Source organism: Petromyzon marinus, chromosome 63 (genome assembly GCF_048934315.1).
Source record: "Petromyzon marinus isolate PM22_M1 ecotype Great Lakes invasive population chromosome 63, UKy_Petmar_22M1.pri1.0, whole genome shotgun sequence".
NCBI classification, from domain to species: domain Eukaryota; kingdom Metazoa; phylum Chordata; class Hyperoartia; order Petromyzontiformes; family Petromyzontidae; genus Petromyzon; species Petromyzon marinus.
This window is the reverse complement of record NC_133729.1, coordinates 6,229,324-6,256,764: the sequence shown is the minus strand read 5'-3', so window position 1 is coordinate 6,256,764 and position 27,441 is coordinate 6,229,324. Positions and strand designations below refer to the sequence as shown.

The window sequence follows — 27,441 nt, the reverse complement described above, 5'->3', positions numbered from 1 at the left end:
TGCTGTTAGCGAGCACCGATGACTGTTAGCGAGCACCGATGAAGGCCGGAACGGTACACGATGGGGGTGGGGTGGGCCAGCACCACGCCCGACCGCCTTTGTCTCCCCAGTGGCGATGTTTACTACACATCGCAACGGGTACTCATTTCAAGCTGAGTCGACCGAGGGGAGGCCCAGGACCGGTTCAGATAATCGTCGCTGTTGTTGGCCGTGAGCGGGAATTGAACCTGGGTCGCCCTGTTCAAAGCGCAGCGCGCTAACCGCTCCACTACCGCTCCCCACACACGCACCCACACCCAACCACACCCCCCTCCCCCCCACCAAAATCGCTGTCCCAAAAGTCACTCTCCCTGACGAGGATTACGCAAGCCGCGCGCACCCCGTTTTGTCAAGATTATAAAAGAGCAGCGTGGCAAGCGATAGGTGCAGAAGAGTTTGGATTTCGTTGAGGACAGAAACGATCGCAGGTCGCAGAGACTCGTCGTCGTCTTCGTCGGCGTTGAAGTTGCGGTCTGAGAATCGTCACGAATTTGGCAGCGAGCTAAGCGAGAGTGAGAATCTGTCGAGATGTCGAGCGCCCACGGCCTCGTTCCTTCCCCGACCTCGACCTCCACGTGGACGGACGCTGGGCGCTGGTCCGCGAGTCGCATCGCGGCTCGCGCGGCGCTCTCGTCGGACTGCACCGGCGGCGCGGTACGGACACCCCCAGCGACACGCAGGGGCACGTGTGGAGCACACGTGGGGCACACGGGGGGGGGGGGGCACACGCGGGGGAGGGGGGGCACGAGTGGACACGGAGACACGTGGGTACACGGGGACACACGGGGACATACGGGGGACACACGGGGACACGCAGAGACGCACCCACGTGGACGCACGGAGGCGCGTCCAAGTAGACATGTGGACATGAGGACACGTGGGCAAAGGAACACGCGGACAGGCAGAGGCACAGCGACGAGAAGACGGGGACACTGCATGGGACACACAGTGGCGCGGACATGGAGACACGCAGAGACGCACACACCGTGGGGACACGGACACACAGAGGCGCATGCGTGTGGACGAGGAGACACGCGGACACGTGGACACGCAGAAGCGCAGTCAAGCGGGCACGGGGACACGCAGAGGCACAGCGAGGAGGAGACGGGGACACTGCATGGGACACGCAGAGACGCACACGTGGGGACAGGGACACTGCATGGGACACGCAGAGACGCACACGTGGGGACACGGGAACGACTGGACAAACGTGGACGCATCTCGTTTGATCTTAAAATCATTCACGTAGCGCCTTATCCAAGGCGCTTTACGCAGAAGTAGCAGCGGTGCGCGTGAATGTCATGGTGGCGATGATGTGAATGAAATCGATGGGGGGAAGCTATGGGTGGCAAATCCGTGATGCGTGAATTCGGTGAAAGCGAAACTGATGACGGTAAATGATGACGAATGATTGATGCATGATTGAATGATTGAATGATTAAATGATTGAATGATGAATTCTATGATGATGAATGATTGAATGATGAATTCAATGATGATGAATGATTGAATGAATGAGAAATTATTGAATGATGAATGATTGATGATTGATTGATTGATGAATGATTCAATGATGACTGAATGATGATGAATGATTGAATTAATGATAAATGATTGACTAAATGATGATGATGAATGAGTGAATGCTTGACGATTGAATTATTAATGAATTATTGAATGATGAATTAAATGATGATGAATTATTGAATGAATGGGGCTTAATAAGTGATAGCCATATAATGAATATACGAAGAGGGAAGGAGCAGTAACGGTGGTGATGGTTATTCACGTGGTGTTATCGAGGGGTAACAAGAAGTGAGTTTTGAGTGCGGAGCGGAAACTTAGTGAGCGAAGGTGCCCGGTTAATGTGCAGGGGGAAGTTTGTTCCAGTGAAGGGGGGCTGATGAAGAGAGAGAGAGGTAGAGAGCGACGGCCTGGATTGAGCACAACGAGGAGCACAGAGAGAGAGAGACGGCGAAGATTGAGAACGTTGTGGGCGAGAAGGCGACGTGCCATAAACGAGATATGTGGATGTCAAGCGAGGGAGTTGAACCTGAACCTGAGCAGGTGCAGTGGGGAGGTCGGGGGCCGCCTGCGAGGTGGCACTGCCACACGATGGAGGGCAGCGGAGGAGAGTGAGCTATGAAGAAGGGCCATCGCCCCAAACGTCGCCAATTATATACACACACACATTCCTACAGCGGCGTTCGTTTTTAAGACCGCTGTGTTATTAACGAAATTTGTTAATATAGCTACTAAAATAAAACTATAAACTTTTTTTTAAAAACATATTTTACCAGGTAAGGCCCACTGAGCTCTCTTGCTCTTTATTTTAGAAGTCACAAAGGGTAGCTCAACGAAGTGGCTCATCACGTGGACATTTATAGCAGACAAACGCTCTGAACGCGTGATGATGTTGATTCTAAATGTGGAGGGAAAAACCGGAGTGCCCGGAGACAAATCCACGCGACCACGGGAAGGGAGACACGCAGACTCCAAATATACAGCAGGCGTCAGGGTCGGGATCGAAAGCAACGATCTCCTGTATACCAGGCGAGGTAGGTAACATCTCCTCGACACCGTGATGATGATGAAATAGAGAGACGCAGACTCCAAATAAACAGCAGGCGTCAGGGTCGGGATCGAACCCACGACCTCCCGCATACCAGGCGATGTAGTTAACATCTCCTAGCCACTGCGATGGTGATGAGAGAGACGCGCAAACTCCAAATATACAGCAGCAGGCGTCAGGGTCGGGATCGAACGCACAACCTCCTGTATACCATGCGAGGTAATTAACATCTCCTAGCCACCGCGGCACCCAATATACTCTAGTGGTAGTGCCTCACGTCGATATTCCGTCCCTACCACTCCAAGCAAACCCTGTCAAGCCCTGGTAGCGATTCGTGCAACAAGACTCAACGTTTATGTATGCTGGACTTCTTTCGCACCGTACATAGATAGCCAACCGCACACATTGGAGGTGCGCAGAAGCAAGTTGAGTTTCTCGCTCGCTGGGCAACGAGGCATCATCGGTGTCCATCTCCCGTTCACAGCCCCACAGAGCCAGTCGTGGATATTCCACCTTCCTATGGCGGTGCCGAGTCTATATATATATGGGACAACCGCTGTTGACTTCCTCCAACAATGTTGTACTCAAATTTCGATTTAAAGCTTTCGTGACTGCAGGGATTCATCTTCTTGGTTCTTTCGGTAAAGTCACCACGTAGAATGGAAATAAAATAATAAAAATAAAACGTAAACAAAATTTTATTTAACATAATACATTTTTTTCATTTTTTTATGTTTTATTTTTATTCTTTTATTTCCATTCTACGTGCCCTTACCGAAAGAACGAAGAAAAAAAAGTGGTACTTATTGTATCGACTCCCCACATGGGGAGAGGGGGGGGGAGGAGAACTATGGGCTGAGTAATCATCCAACTGTGTGGCGAGATGTTAACTACCTCGCCTGGCATGCAGGGGTCGTAGGTTCGTGAACCCCAACGCAACCATGCTTTGAAATCTCAAGCCTTCTTTCGTTTTTCAATTGCGAGCCGTCCGTTCTGCCACTGAGCCAACCTGGGCCATAACGATCCTCGAAGATCATTCCCGGCCGTTTCGGCCACAACACAAGTGGCCTTCTTCAGGTGGAAAGGGACAGACCTGTCGGGACGACAGAGCTTCAATGAACGCCGTTAAGATTCGCAGCGTCTTTGAAGCTGGTTGAGCGAAGTAAGGCACCCTAGGCAGCTCTGGGATGAAGCAAGGCGAGGTGGGTGGATGCTGCGGTGATCGGGTAAGGGATGGCTCGGTGGTGGTGGGGGCGAGGCAATTCAGACAGTGGGACAGCAAAGGAGAAGGAGGGGTGGGGGAACCGTCCATCTCATGTCTCCGTGAACGTTGTCTCGCTAGGTGGAGGCGGCGGCGGCAGCGAGACGCGTTGCGATGGACATCCGGCCTCTGAAACCGTCCTGGCCCTGTGAGTTATCCACCCCCCTGCAAAGTGCAAACCGATTCGCCTCCTGCACCGGTGGCGCGGTCAAACGGCGGAGGCGGTGGCGCGATGGTTTGGGGCGCCGCGCCGCGAACCCCCGGAGGGCCCGAGGTCGACTTCCCCGGAGCCGTCAAGCCACGCGGGTTCACCCCGTATTCGTGCACAGGGATAATTGAGTTTTCAGGTCCATACGGCGTAACAGCCGTTTCAATATTTCGCTCGTGTTTCTCCCGCTTCGATGGGACTTTGTGGGATGAAACGTGGAGATTTAGAAGGGCATTTGGGGTGATCAATAAAAGTCTGAGTTGGTCTGTACTAAGGTAAGGCACTGATAATGGGTTGACAGGTATGTTTCCTGCTCACGGCAAACACCAGTGTTGGAGTATCTTAACCGGTCCTGGACCTCCCCTAGGTCGACTCAGCCCCCAAATGAGTACCTGGTGCGGTGTGTAAACATCGCCACTGGGGAGACAAAGGCGGTCGGGCGTGGTGTTGGCCACTCACCCCCGTCGTGTACTGTCCCGGCCTTGATAGGCGCTCGCCAACAGCCCTTGCCCCTACAGTCCGTTGAGGCTACAAAAACGAGCTGTATAGTAGCTTAGTGGGGCCTTTCCTGGAACAACAACAAAACAACACAATTTGGTTTTGGTTCAGATCGTCACGATTGTTTTTCACAAATCTGTCGATTTGAATCGGTTTAGTTTTTATCGACTAATTTTTGTTAACCATCACCTTTCCATGGTGGGCCCCCACCGGCATCCTGCTAGCGGGGGATCGGCCCAGCGATACACAGAAATATCATCATCATCATCATCACCAGCACCACCACCGTGTTACTTACGTAATAAGCCAAGACTATACGGCCCGGAAATGTCGACCCAGTCACTGGATTCGGGCCAAAAGTGTCATGTTGGGTGCGGTTGGTGGGGCCTGTCCGTGGTGTTTTATGTTTGTGTCACGGTTGCTGAGACACGCACAGTGCGCCTGTATGTGTGTCCGTATGTACGTTGAACTTCTTTCGCACCGAACGTAGCCAACCGTGCTGATCGGAGGTGCGAGAGAAGGGCAACAACATGAAACACTACAACGCAGTTCTAAAGAAGTGAGCTTTTAATCGACATTTAAATGAAGGAAGGGACGTTCCAGACGGCCGCAGAAGCGCATCCTGAAAGCGCGCGATGCCCTATAGAACCACACAGGGCCCCATAGGGTTCCACACGTCCCATATGACTCCACAGGTTCCATAGGGCCCCACAGGTTCCATAGGGCCCCACAGGTTCCATAGGGCCCCCCAAAGGACCCCACAGGGCCCCATACAGCTCACAAGCTCCACTAAATTGGCTAACAGTGGCCCAGCAGCAAGGGAACGACAATTGTCCAAGTCCTAGGGGTTTTTTTTTCCTTCTTATTATTATTTTAGATGTTCAATTCGGTCATGAAGAGTCTTGACACAGGAGCACGTGGAACTGTTGGACCATCGCTGGGCAAAAGAGAGAGAGAGAGATGGGGGTTATAATTTTTCCTGGCGCGCAACCAAGGCGGAGTGCTTATACATCTGTGTCTGTGCGTGCTTGTAATGCACGAAGGGTTGTCAATTATTGTAATGCGATATGGATGACGGTTGCCATCATTCCGCCTAGGATGCGGGGTGGGGTTGTTTTAGAATAATAATAATAATAAATAAATAAATTCGGTTTATTACATTTTTATATTGGCGCCTCTCAATCGCTGGAAGGCTGCCCAGGCGGTGTGGAGCCGGCACTGCCAACGATTGCTGTGCACCGGTCTACGCATTAGGATGGCGATGAGTGATGGGTGTTTGTTACACTCGACGTGGGAGGAAACTGGAGCCCCCTCGCGCATGCGAGGGTGCAATACTCTATCCCCGTCCACGAGAGGCAGATGGATCAAGGCCGTAGCCATGGAGTCAACATTGGGGGGGGGGGGGGGGGATCAAATCTTCCAGGGTGTCTGGGGGTCCTAACACAGAAACATATCTAAACTTTAAAACTAATTTCCTGCCAAAAAATATTTTAAAAAATTCACTAACCCATGGGATAGACTTTTTTAAATATTTTTTTTTACAATAATGTCTAATAGTGTTATTGTATTTACATTGCTCTGTTTTTACTTTTTTACCATTTCTTGTTTCATTGTATGTAATGGCAGAGATTAGGGATTAATAAAGTACAACCATAACCACAGTCATATAAACAGAAATCGATGCATTGATTTATATGAAGACAAGTCCTGATATTGTGGCCAAGGTTCAGCAAATTGTTGTTTGTATTTACATAGCATAGCATTTTAAAAAAAATATAGCAACAAATTGGGGGGGACATTTTGAGCATATTTGAATATTAGGGGGATATGTTCCCCCCAATATATATTATAATTACGGCCGTGAGATGGATGATCAGTCCATACGGCTCCTCCTCGATGCCCACAGGAAGGGATCACACACCATGTAACACGATTTTCTTATCGCTGGGTAGTAAGCGTTATTTTTTAATTGCTTATGCCTACAATTATATAAAATGACTATTATTATTATTATTCCCCACAAACTTTGCTTTTGTGACCAGGACTTTACGTGAACGAAAGACACAAATGCACACCACGTGTTCTCTTTGAAAATAGGTAAATTACTAAATATCACTGTCCTGGTCACAAAAGCATAGTTTGTGGGGAATAATATCCACTGTATATACTTTTTAGGCATAAGCAATTCGGAATGAACACTTACTACCCAGGTATAAAACGTTTTTTTTCGTTACACAGCGTTCATATTATTGTTTAGATAATTTTTGCTGATGTAGATTTCCACGTGATGATGATGATGATAAGCCACTTCGTTGAGCTAACATTTGTGGCCAGGTCGCTTCTAAAAAAAGAAGCTAATAGCTTAGTGTAATAAAACATAGTTTAGTTTTCATTCGTATTTTTTCGTGATTTGTTTAAATTTCCTGTAACTCTGCACTCCTATTGTGCGTTTTGCTTTGCTTGTTGTAAAGTTCTGCCCCACTCCTACTGGACATATGTGAAAACGAGCTTTATAGCTCATCGGATTCCTCCAGTATAAGTAAATATTCTGATTTTAACGAGAGACATACAGAGGGGGAGTGAAGGGAATTCAGATTCATATTCCTTCACTAAAGTCACGTCTCTGTGTGTCTATGTTGTGTGTGTCTCTCTTTCTCTGTGTGTGTCTCTCTCTCTGATTGTGTGTCTGTCTGTGTGTCTATGTTGTGTGTATCTCTCTGTGTGTCTTTGTGTGCGCCTCTCTCTCTCTCTCTGCTTGTGTGTCTGTCTGTGTGTCTATGCTATGTGTCTCTCTCTGCTTGTGTGCCTGTCTGTGTGTCTCTCTCTGTGTATCCGTGTGTGCCTCTCTCTTTGCTTGTGTGTCTGTCTGTGTGTCTATGTTGTGTGTCTCTCTCTGTATATCTATGTGTGCCTCTCTCTTTGATTGTGTGTCTGTCTGTGCGTCTCCGTGTCTGTGTTTTGTCTCTCAAATTCAGTTCTACCTGATGACGACTGCTTGTGTTGCAATCGAAACGTCGTATTCTCTTTAATTAATTACCTTTCTACGTGACTTTACCGAAAGAACCAAAGATTAATGAAAACAAGTGTTAAGATGTTCGAACACCAAATTGATTCCTTTTTCAAGGCATCAAGTACTGCATTAACCACACGTGCTTGTGGTGAACATACAAGCACACACGCTCTGATTTATATGCATTGTCTTTGAAACTGATTTGCCTACAGCAGAGACAGCCTTCTCCGTGGCCTAGTCTCGCAACCAGTGTCAGACCAGAGAACAACGCCAAAATACGACCAGTGCAAAGACAATGCCACTATCAGAGCGCTTTATAGCTCGGGGTGAGCAGCTGTGTCATGGGAAACCTTTTTTGCCAAGCTGCAGACGACCAAGCTGTACTCGATGTGGCGACAGTCCTGTCCTACCCACGATAACTATTGCACCAACAGGAAACGCGACGTGCGATTTGACTTCACGTTGCAATTACGAGTAGACAAACCCGTTGCTGTGCAGCAGAGAATAAAACGAACCTAAACCAAACACATTTTTTCTTCGAAAGTACGATTCAATTGGCAAAAAAAAATTATAATAAAAATGTTAAAGTTGACCCACACACACACACAGAGCTCCGTAGCCCCGCGGGAGGGAGGTGGGGGGGGGAGGTGGGGGTGGACAGGAGCCCAGGCCAGCAGCCAGCCGGGGACACCCGAGGCGTGGATTGTTTCTAACGGCCGTGCGAAAACACCGTCAGGGCACTTGGCCGGGAGCGATTTTCCCGGCAACGATCCTGGCGTAGGGAGGCGCCGCCACCTCGCGGTGCTGTCGGTGGACCAGCTGATCGCGGCTAACCGGGCGCGGCACCGCACGAGCGACTACGAGGTGGACAACCTCGTGCTGCGCCGCGGGGAGCCCTTTGACCTGCAGCTCAAGCTGAACCGCCCCTACGACCCCATAAGAGACAAGATTCGCCTGGAGCTGCAGATCGGTGAGCGGGATGGCGCGGGGTGTGGTGGTTATCCCGGAGAGTGGTGGGAGACGGGGGGGGTAATTAATTTCCACGTTTTGTTATTCACATGACAAACTTCATGAATTGGGTGTGTCGGGTGGAGGTGGGTTAACGACATGTGGGCATTTGCTTAAGCGTGCTTGCCGGATCAACTGCCAAAGTCTGGCCTGAATTCCCAACATTCTAGCTTAAATCCCAGAAATTCTGGCTTGAGCCCCCGAAATTCTGACTTCAACCACTGAAATGTTGGCCTTAAACCGATAAATTATGGGATTAACCCCTGAAATTATGGCCTTAAACCCAGAAATTATGGCTTTAACCCCTGCAATTATGGCCTTAAACCCAGAAATTATGGCTTTATCCACTGAAATTCTGGCCTGAGCCCGCAAAATTCTGGCTCCAATCCCCGAAATTCTGGCATCAACCTCTGGAATCGTGGCTTTAACCCCCAAATTCTCACTTTTAACGGTGTCCCGTCGCTGGGCAGGACGCTTCCCGCTGGAGAGCAGGGGCTCCCTTGTGGTGGCGGAGGTGAGCGGATGGAACTCCGAGAGTCGCTTCGGGGCCACGGTGTCACGCTGCAGCGGCAACGAGCTCACCATCTCCATGAACCTGGCCCCCAACTGCATCGTGGGTCGGTTCGAGATGTACGTCGTGACCGAGTCGGACGGACAGCCGAACAGGACCAGGAGGGACCCCAATACGGACACCTACGTGCTCTTCAACCCGTGGTGCAGAGGTGGGTCCTCCCCTCCCACAATTCTCAGGGCCTCCATCGATGAATTTCGGTAACCTCCGGTGGGGGGGGAGGGGGGGGTGTGGGTCTCCTTCACCTCCATCGACGTCTCTCCTTGCGGCATCTCCTCTTGCAAACTGAGACCGCTTCCATCCCGAAGCTGTCTCGCGATTTTGTTTTGGTGGTGACACTGCTGGTGTTGCTGCTGCTGCTGCTGCTACAGCGCTGGCCGTAGTTTGTTGTCCTGCACCCGCACATCCGATGAACATGGTTGGCTACGTTCGGTGCGAAAAAAGTTTGCAGATCAGCGAGGGCATTATGGTAGGGGATTTTTTTTGGAGGGGGGGGGGCGAACATGGTAATAATAATGCTGTAATAATTTCCTTTTATATAGCTTCATTCATACTGATTGCATCACATGGCGCTGTACATTAATTATGTACAAGGGCCAAATCACGTTAAGCCAATGGTGACCGCTAGCTGAGACCATCAGCTCGCTACATCCGAGAACTGATGGTGTGCACTGGGCGTGTGATGAGAGCGCGGGGATGGGTGGTTCGGGTGGGTCGGTGGGTTTGTGGGTGGGTGAGTTGAGTGGGTTCGGTGGGTGGGTTGAGTGGGTTAGTTGGGTGGGTGGGTGGGTGAGTTGAGTGGGTTGGTTGGGTGGGTGAGTTGAGTGGGTTGGTTGGGTGGCTGGGTGAGTTGAGTGGGTTGGGTGGGTGGGTGAGTTGAGTGGGTTGGTTGGGTGGGTGAGTTGAGTGGGTTGAGTGGGTGGGTGAGTTGAGTGGGTGGGTGAGTTGAGTGGGTTGGTTGGGTGGGTGAGTTGAGTGGGTTAGTTGGGTGGGTGGGTGAGTTGAGTGGGTTGGTTGGGTGGGTGGGTGAGTTGAGTGGGTGGGTGAGTTGAGTGGGTTGGTTGGGTGGGTGGGTGAGTTGAGTGGGTGGGTGAGTTGAGTGGGTTGGTTGGGTGGGTGAGTTGAGTGGGTTGGTTGGGTGGGTGAGTTGAGTGGGTTGGTTGGGTGGGTGAGTTGAGTGGGTTGGGTGGGTGGGTGAGTTGAGTGGGTTGGGTGGGTGGGTGAGTTGAGTGGGTTGGGTGGGTGAGTTGAGTAGGTTGGGTGGGTGGGTGGGTGAGTTGAGTGGGTTGGGTGGGTGGGTAGGTGAGTTGAGTGGGTTGGGTGGGTGGGTGGGTGAGTGGGGTGGGTGGGTGGGTGAGTTGAGTAGTTGGGGTGGGTGCGGTGGGTTTGGGTGAGTGGGGTGGGTGGGTGGGTTGAGTGGGTTGGGTGGCTGGGTGAGTTGAGTGGTTGGGGTGGGTGGGTGGGTTGGTGGAGGAGGACGATGCGGAGTCGCCCGTCTCTCCGCGGGGTTCGCTGACCGCGAGCCCGTGCCGCCCGACGTGCCGCAGAGGACCAGGTGTTCATGAGCGACGAGTCGTGGAGGCGCGAGTACGTGCTCAACGACACGGGCTGCCTCTACCTGGGCACGAGCCAGCAGATCGTGACGCAACACTGGAACTTCGGGCAGGTGTGTGTGTGTGTGCGCGCGTGTGAGTGGCGAGGGGTTGGCGGGGCCACAGCTCGTTACGGCCTTCGCCGCTAATGCCACCCGCGCCACCGCGACGGAGCTCAATTTTCCGCCGCTGCCGACATTCGCGACCGCCGTAGTCAGCCATCACCGTCACGGCCACCGTTACCGCTGGCGCAATGGACACGGTTACCACCACCGAAGGCAAAGATCCCCCGTGTTTGCCTTGACAGTGTGTTGGGGCAAGTGCTGTTCGCAAGCACCTAATGAGGGCCGTCACTGTGGCACACGATGGGGTGGGTGGCCGACACCACGCACGGCCGCCTTTGTCTCCCCAAGTGGCGATGTTGACACATGGTGCCAGGCACTCATTTGAGGCTGAGTCGACCTTGGGGAGGTCGAGGACCGGTTAAGATATTCCAACACTGGTGTTGGCCCAATTACGGGTTTAATAATAATCGTCACTGGCGGTGACCTTGAGCCGGAATCAAGCTCGGGTCGCCGGGTTCTTAGCCAGCGCGCTAATCGCTACACTACCGCTGCCCATAACCACCACCACCATCATCACCGCCGCGAGGTAGTTAACATCTCGGCAACGCGATCGATCGATCGATGGCCGCGTGCGTTTGTTGTTGCAGTTCGAGCGCGGGATCCTCGATGTCTGCCTCTCCCTCCTGGACAAGGGGGACCTAGGCATGAGTTTCCGCGGGAGCCCCATCGCCGTGTCTCGCACCACCTCCGCCATTGTGAGTCGAACCACCCGTCACTCAAAAGAATCACCTGTCAATCGAACCCACGACCTCCTGTATACCAGGCGAGGTCGTTAACATCTCCTAGCCACCGTGATGATGATGATGATGAGACAGAGAGACGCAGACTCCAAATAAACACCTGGCGTCGTCAGGGTCAGGATCGAACCCACGACCTCCTGTATACCAGTCGAGGTCGTTAACATCTCCTAGCCACCGTGATGATGATGACGATGAGACAGAGAGACGCAGACTCCAAATAAACATCTGGCGTCGTCAGGGTCAGGATCGAACCCACGACCTCCTGTACACCAGGCGAGGTAGTTAACATCTCCTAGCCACCGTGATGATGATGATGAGGAGACAGAGAGACGCAGACTCCAAATACACACCTGGCGTCGTCAGGGTCAGGATCGAACCCACGACCTCTTGTACACCAGGCGAGGTCGTTAACATCTCCTAGCCACCGTGATGATGATGATGAGACAGAGAGACGCAGACTCCAAATAAACATCTGGCGTCGTCAGGGTCAGGATCGAACCCACGACCTCCTGTATACTAGGCGAGGTCGTTAACATCTCCTAGCCACCGTGATGATGATGACGATGAGACAGAGAGACACAAACTCCAAATAAACACCTGGCGTCGTCAGGGTCAGGATCGAACCCACGACCTCCTGTATACCAGGCGAGGTCGTTAACATCTCCTCGCCACCGTGATGATGATGATGATGAGACAGAGAGACGCAGACTCCAAATAAACACCTGGCGTCGTCAGGGTCAGGATCGAACCCACGACCTCCTGTATACCAGGCGAGGGAGTTAACATCTCCTAGCCACCGTGATGATGATGATAGAGGGAGACGCAGACTCCAAATATACAGCATCTGGCGTCAGGGTCGGGATCGAACCCACGACCTCCTGTACACCAGGCGAGGTCGTTAACATCTCCTCGCCACCGCGGCGCCCTGTCCGGCTATCCACCGTCCCCTCTTCCCCTGGAACAGTTGAACGCCAACGACGATAACGGGGTACTCATGGGCCGCTGGTCGGGAAACTACAGGAATGGCGTCCCCCCCACCGCGTGGAACGGCAGCGTCGACATCCTCCTGCGCTACGGCCGCGTGGGACGACCCGTCCGCTACGGCCAGTGCTGGGTGTTCTCCGGGCTGCTCACCACCGGTCAGGCAGCGCCGGGCAACGCCCGCTCGACCGCTCACCGGCTCGCGCGCTCGTCCACCCGCCAGCTCACCCTGCTCACCAGCTCACCCGCTCACTAGCTCACCGGCTCACCATCTCGTCTGCTCACCAGCTCGCCCACACACAAGCTCGCTCGCCTGTTCGCCAGCTCTCCCGCTCACCAGCTCGCTCACCATCTCGCCCGCTCACCAACTCGCTCACCAGTTCGCCCGCTCACCAACTCGCTCGCCCGCTCGCCCGCTCGCCAGCTCGCTCACCATCTCGCCCGCTCACCAACTCGCTCACCAGTTCGCCCGCTCACCAACTCGCTCACCAGCTCGCCCGCTCGCCCGTTCGCCAGCTCGCTCACCATCTCGCCCGCTCACCAACTCGCTCACCAGTTCGCCCGCTCACCAACTCGCTCGCCAGCTCGCTCGCTCGCCCGCTCACCAGCTCGCTCACCATCTCGCCCGCTCACCAACTCGCTCACCAGTTCGCCCGCTCACCAACTCGCTCACCAGGTCGCCCGCTCGCCCGTTCGCCAGCTCGCTCACCATCTCGCCCGCTCACCAACTCGCTCACCAGTTCGCCCGCTCACCAACTCGCTCGCCCGCTCGCCCGCTCGCCGGCTCACCAGCTCGCTCACCATCTCGCCCGCTCACCAACTCGCTCACCAGTTCGCCCGCTCACCAACTCGCTCACCAGCTCGCCCGCTCGCCAACTCGCTCACCATCTCGCCCGCTCATCAGCCCGCCCGTTCGCCCGCTCACCATCTCGCCCGTTCACCAGCTCACCAGCCCGCCCGCCCGCCCCTCCACTACCCTTTCCTATCCCCTACGCACCTCTCTACCGTGACCATCTCCCATTCCTCATCCCTTGCAAGGTCCCCCGCCATCTACTGTAAATCATGTCTTTGTTCATTAGCTTTGTAAATGATGTCAAGCGGCTCTAATAATAAAAAAAGGCGTCCAATAAATATAGAATAAGATCACCTGGCAGTTAGTTCCCCATCCATCTGCCTTGCCAATTGCCATCTGGCAGTTCAGCCGGCATTGCTTCGAGCGGGCCTGGTGCTGATGAGACACTGCATGTCAAAACCAATCTCTGCCCATAGTCGAGCAAACTCTGGACCGCGTTTCGACTCACCGTGGCCTCATCAGCAGCACAGGCAAAGGCCACCCGGATATCGCCGCTGGCGTAATGGCAACCGTGCCAGATTAGGAGCATCTCTTTTTAACGCCATTGATGAGACACTGAATGTCGAAACCGGCCCAGACTTTGTGCTCGCGTTGAACCAATGCCGCCGAAATTTGGTGCACACCCAGAAAGGAAGGCCGTGTGGCTGATGGAATGTGTCGAAGCGCAATTATATATATTTTTTTATATATTTACGTGGAGAGATGGGATATGGGAAGGTGGGATTTGTCTGCTTTATTTGTTTTGGTCTGGCACGGTGTGGTCTGGTGTAGCGTGGTGTGATGTGGCGTGGTGTGATGTGGCCTGGTGTGGCGTTGTGTGGTGTGGCGTGGTGTAGTGTGGCGTGGTGTGGTGTGGCGTGGTCTGGTGTGGCTCGGTGTGGTCTGGTGTGGCGTGGTGGGGTCTGGTGTAGCCTGGTGTGGTCTGGTGTGGCTTGGTGGGGTATGGTGTGGCGTGCAGTGTGGTCTGGTGTGGCGTGGTGTGGTCTAGGGTGATGTGGTGTGATCTGGTGGAGCCTGGTGTGGCGAGGTGTGGTCTGGTGTGGCGTGGTGTGGTCTGTTGGAGCCTGGTGTGACATGGTGTGGTCTGGAGTGGTGTGGCGTGGTGTGGTCTCGCCTGGCGTGGCGTGCTGTATATATATTTAACTTCTTTCGCAGCGTACATAGCCAACCCGTGCTAATGACAGGTCGTGGCGTGGTCCGCTGTTGCAGTTCTCCGCTGTCTGGGCATCCCGTGTCGCAGCATCTCCAACTTCTCGTCGATGCACGACCAGAATGCGAATCTGACAATGGACACTTACTTGGACCAGGACATGTGGCCCATAGACTCGCTGAACCACGACTCCATCTGGTGAGTCGAGGCACTGAGAGGGGGGCTGTAGACACAAGTTTTGTTAATTTATTTGACCCGGGCATCACCAGAATGACCTACAACGGCGAAATAAAGTTTGAGCGATGAAGCGATTGAAAACGCAAAATTCTGCGCAAAAACAACAATGTTGTGATTTTTTTTTGTCCAGCTGGTCACGGTACTAATTCTTTGTTAAGGCTCAGCCGACCTAGGGGTAGCCCGAACCTGGCGGTGAATCTGTGTCCCTTTGTCCACCACCACTGCAGCTGGTCACGGTACAGTAGTCATTCTTTGTTATGGCTGAGCCGACCTAGGGATGGCCCGAGCCAAGGGCGGGGCGTAATGCTGCCCCCTTTTTCCACCGCCACTCCATCTGTGGAGTGGCGACGCGTTCATCGTGAGGGTTGAGCCCGAAACCCCGGGGGGGGGGGGGGGGGGGGGGGTTGGGGCCGGAGCCAGGGTTGGGCTCAATGCCTCATGCCCGCTGAGGTTACAAAAAAACTAACAAAAAAAGACAAAAACTACAATTTAAACATAAACAAAAACTACAACAAAACAAAAACAAACAGAAACAAAACTAAAACGAAAGAAAACTAAAACGGAACTAAAAAGAATTAAAACGACACTAAACAAAAAACAAATCTAAAACCAAACAAATACAAAATAAAACAAAAACGAAAAAAAAAGCAAAAAATAAATCAAACAAATACTTAACAAAACAAAAACTTAAAAAAACTAAACAAAAACAAATTAAAAAAACCAGAACAAAAACAAAGCTAAAACGAAACAGACAAAAACCAAACAACGAAAAAAAAATAAAACTAAACAAAAAACAAATAAAAAAAAACAAAGCTAAAACGAAACAGACAAATACAAAACAAACAAACAAAAAACTAAACAAATACAAAAAAAACAAAAACGAAAAAAAAGTCCCCAAAAGTCCCGTCTCTCGCCCTCGTCGCAGGAACTTCCACGTGTGGAACGAGGCGTGGATGGCGAGGCCCGACCTGCCGGGCGACAACGGCGGCTGGCAGATCGTCGATGCGACGCCGCAGGAGCAGAGCAACGGTACGCGCACTCCCCCCCCCACCTCCACCTTCGTTCGTTCTTCATTCATTCTTCGTTCATTTATTCGACGGCTTGCGTTCGCAACGTTCGCTTGGGTGTTAGTTCGCTCGCTGGTTTGGTGTTTGTCAATTCCGTTTTAGTTGCTCGTTCGTTCGAATCATCAGTTAGCCCGTCTATTCATTCTTACTCGTTCAGCTAGTCGTTAAGTCATTCATTTAATTATTCGTTCGTTCGCTCATCTGTTCATTTATTCCGTCTAATTATTCTTACTCATTCAGTTAGTCCATTCTAGGTTTGAAGTTTTCGTGACTGCAAGGATCCATACGCTTTGGCTCTTTCGGTAGAGTCACGTAGGTGAAAAAATAAACGAAATTTTTTTAATTAAAAAATAAAAAATATATAATTTATTTTATTATTTTTAATTTTAATTTAATTTTTTCACCTACGTGACTTTACCGAAATAACCAAAGAAAATATTCAGTCAGTCGTTAAATCATTAATTGTATTCATTCATTCGCTCATCAGTTAGTTGTCTATTCATTCTTACTCATTCAGTTAGTCGTTAAATCATTAATTTAATTAATCATTCGTTCGATCATAAGTTAGTTAATTCGTCTATTCATTCTTATTCATTCAATAGTCGTTGAGTCATTCATTGATTACCTGTTCGTTCGCTCATCAGGCGTCTATTCATTCTTAATCATTCATTCTGCGCTACGAACCTGGCGACCTGAGTTCGATTCCCGCTCACGGCCAAATCCAGTGACGATTACCTGAACCGGTCCCGGGCCTCCCCTAGGTCGACTCAGCCTGAAATGTTGCGATGTGTAAACATCACCACTAGGGAGACAAAGGCGGCCGGGCGTGGTGCTGGCCACCCGCCCCCTCGTGTGCCACCGTGCCGGCCTTCACAGGTGCTGCTCGCTAACAGCACTTGCCTCAACAGTCTGTTAAGGCTACACGGGGGGTCTTTGTCTTTGTGTGCCTCCATTCAGGCCTCATGCAGTGCGGGCCGGCACCACAGGTGGCGGTCAAGAACGGCCACGTGCACATCAAGCACGACACCCCCTTCGTCTTCGCCGAGGTGTGTGTCTGTGTGTGTGTCTGTGTGTGTCTGTGTGTGTGTGTATGTTCTGTTTGTGTGTGTCTGTGTGTTTGTTTGTGTGTGTGTGTCTGTCTGCGTGGTCGACTCAGCCTCAAATGAGTACCTGGTGCGGTGTGTAGTAAACATCGCCACTAGGGAGACAAAGGCGGTCGAGCGTGGTGCTGGCCACCCCACCCCCTCGTGTACCGTTCCGGCCTTCATAGGTGCTCGCTAACAGCACTTGCCCCTACAGTCTGTTAAGGCTATATGGGGGATCTTTGTCTTTATCTTTGTCTGCGTGGTGCTGCCCCCCCCCCCACCTCGTGTTTCACAATGCCGACATTCATAGGTGCTCGCTAGCAGCACTTGACCCAACAGTCTGTTGAGGCTATACACTGGGGGGGGGGGGGGGGGGGGACGGGATCTTTGTCTTCATGCGTCTGTGCGTGATAACATTAAATCGCCTTAAACCAAAAACAAAAACGTTCAGTTTTTGTTTTTTGTTTCGTTACGTTTGTTCAAACGACGCATTGATATTTACGCGATCGAACCCAAACGACAACAACAACAACGACGACAACGACCAACCCTCCCCGGCCGCCGTTCGCCCGTCGCCCCCGCACGCGAGCCCAGGTCAACGGCGACCGCGTGTACTGGGTCTGGGGCAAGGACTGGAGGTTCCACAAGGTGTACACCGACACGTCCGTCATCGGCAAGGACATCAGCACCAAGGCGGTGGGCAGCATGCGACGCGAGGACATCACCCTGCAGTACAAGTTCCCCGAGGGTACGTCTCGCGTGAGAGAGCGTGCGCGCGCCAACGCGAGTTCGGAAAAAAAAAAAACCCCGCGGGCCGCCCCGGTTAATCGGAGCGCAGGGGAACGTCGAGTTCGATGTTTTACCCCGCTCGAGGAACACCGGGACACTTATTATATATATTTTTTAAAAATATATTTCAAACATACTCTGAAAAATCTAACGGCAGTGCATACTGACTGTGGTGATACCTGTTGTGATTACAGCAGTGCATACCGACTGTGGCGGTGCCTGCTATCACTACAGTAGTACATGCTGACTCTAGAGCAGTCTTTATGGACTCCATAGCACGAAGTACTCACCTGGCAGAGCGGCATGGTGAGGCCTAGTCCCGTGCAGAGCCTCTGGCCTCGCCTAGATTGTCCAGCAGGCCGAGGTGGCACCTTGGCAGGCTTGGGGCTGGGCTGCTACCCCTGACCCCCTCCCCCACCGCCAGGCACGATGTCTACGCCCTATAGTGGTAGCATCTACCGACTGTATAGTAGTAATAACTGCACACATGGGGGTGCGACTTGGCATGGGCCGTCCCCCCCACTAAAGGAGCGTGAGTTGGTATGGTCGTGCACGCGTCATCAATAAAGAAATAAGTAGAAAGCGCACAGAAATCGTACTAAATCGCTAATTAACCAATTTGTAAGTTGACGGATGTGAAAAAAGGAATAGTGCTTGCTCACCGCGGGGATTAGGGCGTGGTACGTGGCTATTTTTTTTTAACGTAAACCCCAACGTTGGAGAGCCAAGCACGCGACCACACAAACACACACACAAACCACACACACAAACCCACACACAAACACACACAAACCCACACACACAAACCCACACACAAACCCACACACAAACCCACACACAAACACACACACAAACCCCGCCACAAACCCACACACACACAAACCCGCCACAAACTCACACACAAACCCACACACAAACCCACACACAAACACACACACAAACCCACACACAAACCCACACACAAACCCCGCCACAAACCCACACACAAACCCACACACAAACCCCGCCACAAACCCACACACAAACCCACACACAAACCCCGCCACAAACCCACACACAAACCCACACACAAACCCACACACAAACCCCGCCACAAACCCACACACAAACCCCGCCACAAACCACACACACAAACACACACACAAACCACACACACAAACCCACACACAAACCCCGCCACAAACCCACACACAAACCCACACACAAACCCCGCCACAAACCCACACACAAACCCCGCCACAAACCACACACACAAACACACACACAAACCACACACACAAACCCACACACAAACCCCGCCACAAACCCACACACAAACCCACACACAAACACACACACAAACCCCGCCACAAACCCACAAACAAACCCACACACAAACACACACACAAACCCCGCCACAAACCCACAAACAAACCCACACACAAACACACACACAAACCCCGCCACAAACCCACACACAAACCCCGCCACAAACCCACACACAAACCCCGCCACAAACACACACACACGCAACTTTTGACTGATATATATAAATATAACCACCGGACGATGGCCTGTAGCTGCCACTACTGCCGACCCCTCTTGGGCTGTTGGTCCGTCCGTGGTAAGAGAGCCACTTGCCTCAATCAGCCGAGATGATGGCACCGATGCACGGCCGTGCCCTTTGTGAGTATTCGGGAAAGTTCGTTCGTTTTTTTGGTTGTTTATTCCTCGAGCTAAGGGTCCCCGGCAGAGCTGCTGTGTGGCTCTTGTTCAGAAGCGACATGGCCGTCACAAATGGTAGCTGAACCAGGTGGCTTACCACCGTTGTCGCGTGGAAATTTGTATCAGCGGCCAAACACAATCTGAACACGGGTGACGTCGATTCTAAACGTGAAAGGGGGAAAAACGAAAACCCGGAGGACCCAGATGAGAAAAACTCCACGCGACCACTGAGAGAGTCGGGATCGAACCCACGACCTCCTGTATACCAGGCGAGGTAGTCAACATCTCCAAGTCACCGTGATGATGATGAGAGAGACACGCAAACTCAAAATATACAGCAGCAGCAGCAGGCGTCGTCAGAGTCGGGATCGAACCCACGACCTCCTGTATACCAGGCGAGGTAGTCAACATCTCCAAGCCACCGTGATGATGATGATGATGAGAGAGACACGCAAACTCAAAATATACAGCAGCAGCAGCAGGCGTCGTCAGGTCGGGATCGAACCCACGACCTCCTGTATACCAGACGAGGTAGTCAACATCTCCTAGCCACCGTGATGACGGTGAGAGAGAGAGAGACGCAGACTCCAAATACACAGCAGGCGTCAGGGTTCGCGATCGAACCCACGACCTCCTGTATACCAGGCGAGGTAGTCAACATCTCCTAGCCACCGTGATGATGATGATGAGAGAGACACGCAAACTCAAAATATACAGCAGCAGCAGGCATCGTCAGGGTCGGGATCGAACCCACGACCTCCTGTATACCAGGCGAGGTAGTCAACATCTCCTAGCCACCGTGATGACGGTGAGAGAGAGAGACGCAGACTCCAAATACACAGCAGGCGTCAGGGTTCACGATCGAACCCACGACCTCCTGTATACCGGGCGAGGTAGTCAACATCTCCTAGCCACCGTGATGATGATGATAGAGACACGCAAACTCAAAATATACAGCAGCAGCAGGCATCGTCAGGGTCGGGATCGAACTCACGACCTCCTGTATACCAGGCGAGGTAGTCAACATCTCCTAGCCACCGTGATGACGGTGAGTGAGAGAGAGAGACGCAGACTCCAAATACACAGCAGGCGTCGTCATGGTCGGGATCGAACCCCCTGTGAGAGTTATCCCGCGGATCAGCGTGTTCATCCTTCACTTCCCGGCTCCCTCTCCTCCCTCCCCACCCCACCCCACCCAAGGATCGCGTGAGGAACGCGATACGATGGCCCTTGCCCTGGCGGGAGGCATAGACTTCGTCCCCTACTCGCCGTCGACGTCCGGGGACGCCGCGCGGCGCGTGCCGTCCCCGGCCTCTCCTCCGGCCTCCCCGGCGGCCGCGGACGACGCCGTCGCCGTTGAGCGCCGACTCGGCCCCGGCGACTTGGCCCTCTCGTTCGCCATCGGCGACGCGGCGGTGGGCAGCGACTTCGCGGTGAGGGTCCGCGTCGCCAACGGGAAGGGGACCGCCGCCACCGCCACCGTGACGGTGCACGTCCAGGGAGACTTCGCCTCCTACACGGGAGCCTCCAGGCAGCGCTTCAAGAGGGACAGGGCCACGGCGGTGCTCGAGCCCGGCGAGAGTGAGTGGGGGGGTGGGGGGGGGTGGGGGGTGACGATGGTGAATGGAGGGAGGGGGGGTGACGATGGTGAACGGAGGGGGGGGAGGAGGGTGAATGGAGGGGGGGGGGGTGACGATGGTGAACGGAGGGGGGGGAGGAGGGTGAATGGAGGGGGGGGGGTGACGATGGTGAACGGAGGGGGGGTGACGATGGTGAACGGAGGGGGGGGGGAGGGTGACGATGGTGAATGGAGGGGGGGGGTGACGATGGTGAACGGGGGGGGGGAGGGTGAATGGAGGGGGGGTGATGATGGTGAACGGGGGGGGGGGGGTGACGATGGTCAATTGGAGGGGGGGAGGTGACGATTCCCTCTCACGGCCACCTCCACCAACAGTGACGATTATCCGAACCGGTCCTGGGCCTCCCCTCGGTCGACTCAGCCTCAAATAAGTGCCCGGTGCGTTGTGCGGTAAACGTCGCCCCTGGGGAGACAAAGGCGGCCGGGCGTGACGCTTGCCCCCCCCCCCCACCACCACCCCCTCCCCGCCCATTCCCCTACATAGGTGCCACTCGCGTAACAGCACTTGCCCCAAAACACTCAAAAGGCTATACCGTCGGTGGGGGGCTGAATCTTTGTCTACGCGCGCGTTGCTCACAGCCGGTGAGTTGGAGTTCCCGGTGCTGGTGAGCGACTACCTGCTTCACCTGAGCGAGCACGGGACCATGAACTTCACGGCGTCCGCGCGGGTGGAGGAGACTGAGAACGTGGTCACGAAGGTCCGCGCCGTCAGCTTGCGCGCGCCCACGATCGACATCGCCGTGAGTGCCGTCACGCTCGCTCGCTGGATCGCTCACACACACACATACACTCACACACACACTCACACATACACTCACACATACACTCACACATACACTCAGTCACTCACACACTCACACATACACTCACACATACATTCAGTCACTCACACACTCACACATACACTCACACATACATTCAGTCACTCACACACTCACACATACACTCAGTCACTCACACACACTCACTCACACACACACTCACTCGGTCACTCACACACACTCACACACTCAGTCACTCACACACACTCACTCACACACACACTCACTCGGTCACTCACACACACTCACACACTCAGTCACTCACACACACTCACTCACACACACACTCACTCGGTCACTCACACACACTCACACACTCAGTCACACACACACACTCACTCACACTCACTCACACACACACACACTCACTCGGTCACTCACTCGGTCACTCACACACACTCACACACACACTCACACACTCACTCACACACTCACTCACACATACACTCGGTCACTCACACACACTCACACACTCACACACACACACTCACACACACACTCACACACACACTCGGTCACTCACACACACTCACTCACACACACTCACTCACACACACACTCACACACACACTCACTCACACACTCACTCACTCGGTCACACACTCACTCACACACTCACTCGGTCACACACTCACACACTCACTCGGCCTCACACTCACACACAAGCTGCTTGGGCATGCCGCACACCACCAACAACAACAACGACGACGAGCGGCGTTTTGCCCCCAACTCCTTGGGGTTCTAAAGTCGGACCTAAAGAGGTGACCAACGTGTTAGTCGGATACAAGTTGCACCGTGAGAACTTGACCATGCAGGCAGGCGAGTGACGGGGAAGAGGAGACCTGGCCTACGTGGAGACCGTGCGTAGGGTGGGCAACAAGAGGGCGATTCGAAGTCTGTTGCTGCCGTTGCGAAGGAAGGAAGAATTATTTACAGCGAATGTAACCGCGACGATGGGAAGACGCGAGCGAGAACGACGGCGAGGACCACAACGGGAGGCGGCGCCGCTCGAGCCGCGGTGGCACCGCCAGACAGAGGGGGAGAGGGCAGTGGAGAAGACAACAGATGGCGACACGTGGCCATGATGATGACGATGCTGACGACGATGATAACGATGATGATAACGATGATGATGATAACGATGATGATGATGAAGACGATGCTGACGATGATGATGATAACGATGATGATGACGATGATGATGACGATGCTGACGACGATGATGATGATGATAACGATGCTGACGACGATGATGATGATAACGATGATGATGATGACGATGATGATGATGACGATGATGATAGCGATGATGATGACGACGATGATGATGACGACGATGAAGATGACGACGATGAAGATGACGACGACGATGAAGATGACGACGATGAAGATGATGATGACGATGATGACGATGATGATGATGACGACGATGATGATGATGATAACGACGATGATGAAGACGATGAAGACGATGATGACGATGACGACGATGATAACGGTGGTGTTTCGTGGTCGCCGTCCCCGTCGTGGTGGCTGTTGTTGTCGCTCCACTGCAGGCGAGAGGGGAGGCCCGAGTGGACACGGAGATGCATGCCGAGCTGACGTTCAAGAACCCACTGCCCGTGTGCCTCACCGACGTCTCCTTCAACATGGAAGGCCCTAGCCTCCTCATACCCACAATCAGAACCTTCCGGTACGTGACAACCCCCCTCCCCGCCCCCCAAAATCCCCCAACCCCCCCACCCCCATACCACTCCCCCACCCCCATACCCCCCACCCCCATACCCCCCACCCCCATATCACCCCCCCACCCCCCATCCCCCCCACTCGTCTCCCTACCATCCAGTGACGGATGATCCTCGCAGCAAAAGTGGCCACAAAAGTGGCTACACATGTAGTAGTAGTAGCTACACATGTAGTAGTAGTAGCTACACATGTATTAGTAGTAGCTACACATGTAGTAGTAGTAGCTACACATGTAGTAGTAGTAGCTACACATGTAGTAGTAGCTACACATGTAGTAGTAGTAGCTACACAGGTAGAAGTAGATACTACACATGTAGTAGTAGTAGCTGCTACACATGTAGTAGTAGTAGTAGCTGCTACACATGTAGTAGTAGTAGCTACACATGTAGTAGTAGCTACACATGTAGTAGTAGTAGCTACACATGTAGTAGTAATAGCTACACATGTAGTAGTAGTAGCTACACATGTAGTAGTCGTAGTAGTAGCTACGGGCCCCGCACTTTCAAGGGCCCCGCGCTAAACGCTCTCAAGCTCTCAATTCCGGTTCAGCGATTCCGCACTTGCTCTATCACTATAGTACTGTACCGCCCTTCAACTTTTACGAACGACCGGGTGTTTAAGGTTAGCCATTTGTCGTATTATCTGGCCGTATAGGAAATGAAAAAAAAAATACAATTACTTCACTGTGCAAGTATCGTGGCTTCTACGGAGACACACTTTAATGTGGAGGCACCACGTTTATTATTATTATTATACGGCCCCAACAAGGACTTACCACTTTAACGTCACAACGGGTTAACTAGACCCCAACCGGGCCACTTCGTAACCAGGTCAGGACGGTAAGCTTCTTCCTGACCCACGGCGCCTGAAAGCACAATCTAAGACCGACTAGCGAAGCCCTGGCGAGGTCGCTCTTCGAGACAGCCGCGACCGCTCCGATCCCAATCCCTCTTATCCTGTGGCCTCGCTCCGCCTCCGGGCCACGATCTTCTCGAACCGGGACCAGCGTCAAGTGTCCCTCAAGCCCCCCCCCCCCCCTTTTCGGGGCCCCCCTTGCTACCCCGTGCCGTTCACGTGCCCTCTCTCTCTCTCTCGCCCTTCGACGGGACCATGCCCTCGAGGGCCCTCGAAGGCCCTCGCTTCCCTGCCATGCCTCCGCCGGTGGCAGATAGAGGGTACGAGACATTTGCAGTTGCCTGCTCGTGAACCTAGATGGCGGACAACGGCATAGAGAATCTGTTTACATCTCTACACAAGTAAAACATTTGTGTTTCAATATTAAAGTGTTTTTATTCATGGCCCCTTTATAACACACTAGCGGGAAGTACCCGGCGTTGACCGGGCGAAAAAGACACACACACACACATGGACTTAGACACACACACAGACATCGACCCATACACACAAACACATCGACTTATAAACACACACATATGAACTCACACACACAGACATCCACTTTAGATGCAACAACAACCGCCATTCGCCACTAAGTGGCGGTGACGTCACAACGACGCTTGTGCCAGGACATGTGCACCTTGAGGCCACGTGAAGTGTCGAACGCCCGCTGGCAGGAGGTCACGGGGCAGACCCAAGTGCCACGGGTCGACTGACTGAGATGACTGAGATGACTGGCTGATGCATCACCTGTGCCCCCTACTGTACCAACTTGCTGTGCTTTAGCCACCCGGCGCTCCGCTCGTTGTTGTGAGCATCGCTCCTCCGCCCTCCGTTGTTGTTGGAGGGCAACTGCCTCCAATTGCCAAGTAGCGTCCTTCACGAGCCTCCTCCACAGAGGCCGATCTTGACACTGCTGGTACCAGTCATCAGCAAGTCCACTCAGCTCCACGTCCTCCTGTACCACATCACTCCATCTCTTCTCTAGCCCGTGCCGCGCCCGTTTAGCCCCCTCGATCCGGCCGAACAAAAGCTGTTTAGGCATGCGGTGGCTGGGCATGTGAACCAGCCAACGCAGCCTTGCCTGTCGGAGGAGCTCACCGATGGGACCTTACCCAGATCTTTCAAGGATTTCTGAGCTCCTCACACAATCCAGATACACACCTGGAGTTATACACACAAATCGACTTAAACACATACAGCGACTCACACACACACATACGTAAACTCTCACGCACACATCGACCTAAAGCTCTTCTGTCGTCTCGCCGCATCTCTGCCCGGTGTCCATCTCTGCCCCCCCCCCCGCCCACGGCCCCCATCTCTGTCTCTTCCATCTCATCACTGTCTCGCTTTCGCGAAGGAGGCGCGCGTATCCTAACGGGCCGCGCGCGTGCGCGTGTGAATTCCCACAGAAACATCAACGCGGGTGAGAGCGTCTCTCTCAGCCAGAGCTTCACGCCCACCAAGGCTGGCGAGCGGACGCTGATGGCCAGCCTGCAGTGCAAGGAGCTCTACATCGTCACCGGCACGCTGGAGCTCGCCGTGAGCGGGCGTGCGGTGGCAGCCGATCAAGCGCTTTGAATCCGCGCCGTGTCCTCGAAGCGCTGACCAGGGACAAATTCCAAGATCTCGCACCCCACCGCACGACAATTCACAACTCATGGGGCGGGATGTTAACCACTTCGCCTGGTGTACAGGAGGTCGTGGGTTCAATCCCGACCCTGACGCCTGCTGCGGTATATTTGGAGTTTGCGTGTCTCTCTCTCTGTCTGTGGTCGCGTGGATTTTTCTCCGTGTCCTGCGGTGTTTTTTTCCCCTCCACGTTCAGAATCGACATTGCGCGTTTAGAGTATTCGGCTGCTGTACATTTTCACTCGACGATGGTAATCCTACTTCGTCGAGCAATCATTTGTGTCAATGTCGCTTCTGAAGAAGACTTACATTAGATCAGTGGATCTTACCTGGTAAAAATAAAAATGTGTTTAATTGGTTAATGTAAAAACAAGTGTTTTGTTTAAGTTCTTTTCGCTTCGTGTTATCTCATGTTGAAAGGTAGCTTTAAAATGAGTGGTTTAGATGGCACGGGCAGTGCAAGGGCCGAGGAAATGAGTGACCGTAACAGAGGGCACGTGGAGGTCACGGAAAGGGCTATAGGGGAGGGACGGGATGCGGAGTGGAGGGGTCGATGGGAAGGAAGAGGGAAGGAATGGACAATGGAGAAGCGGTGGGTCTATGGGCAGTGGAGAAGAGGTGGGTCTATGGGTAGTGTTGAGTGTATGGGCAGTGTTGAGTCTATGGATAGTGTTGAGTCTACGGGCAGTGTTGAGTCTATGTGCAGTGTTGAGTCTATGGTGCAGTGTTGAGTCTATGGGTAGTGTTGAGTCCATGGTGCAGTGTTGAGTCTATGGGTAGTGTTGAGTCTATGGTGCAATGTTGAGTCTATGGTGCAGTGTTGAGTCGACGGGCAGTGTTGAGTCTATGTGCAGTGTTGAGTCTATGTGCAGTGTTGAGTCTATGGTGCAGTGTTGAGTCTACGGGCAGTGTTGAGTCTATGTGCAGTGTTGATTCTATGGTGCAGTGTTGAGTCTATGGGTAGTGTTGAGTCTATGGTGCAGTGTTGAGTCTATGGTGCAGTGTTGATTCTATGGTGCAGTGTTGAGTCTATGGGCAGTGTTGAGTCTTTGTGCAGTGTTGAGTCTATGTGCAGTGTTGGGTCTATGGTGCAGTGTTGAGTCTATGGGTAGTGTTGAGTCTATGGGCAGTGTTGAGTCTATGGTGCAGTGTTGAGTCTATGGTGCAGTGTTGAGTCTATGTGCAGTGTTGAGTCTATGTGCAGTGTTGAGTC

General features: G+C 52.9%; 1 protein-coding gene across 1 annotated transcript; it reads left to right on the top strand.

Annotated features, from left to right (window-relative positions):
- Window positions 1-415: 415 nt before the first annotated feature.
- Window positions 416-27,441, top strand: LOC116956036 (coagulation factor XIII A chain-like). Its single transcript, XM_032977459.2, has 15 exons — window positions 416-693; window positions 3,954-4,020; window positions 8,325-8,558; window positions 9,067-9,318; window positions 10,715-10,833; window positions 11,472-11,579; window positions 12,589-12,763; window positions 14,668-14,806; window positions 15,771-15,874; window positions 16,870-16,958; window positions 17,592-17,745; window positions 20,691-21,071; window positions 21,709-21,869; window positions 23,507-23,643; window positions 26,009-27,441. Exons 1-15 carry the CDS (start codon window positions 568-570, stop codon window positions 26,175-26,177), a joined length of 2,415 nt encoding a protein of 804 aa, XP_032833350.2. The 5' UTR covers window positions 416-567; the 3' UTR covers window positions 26,178-27,441.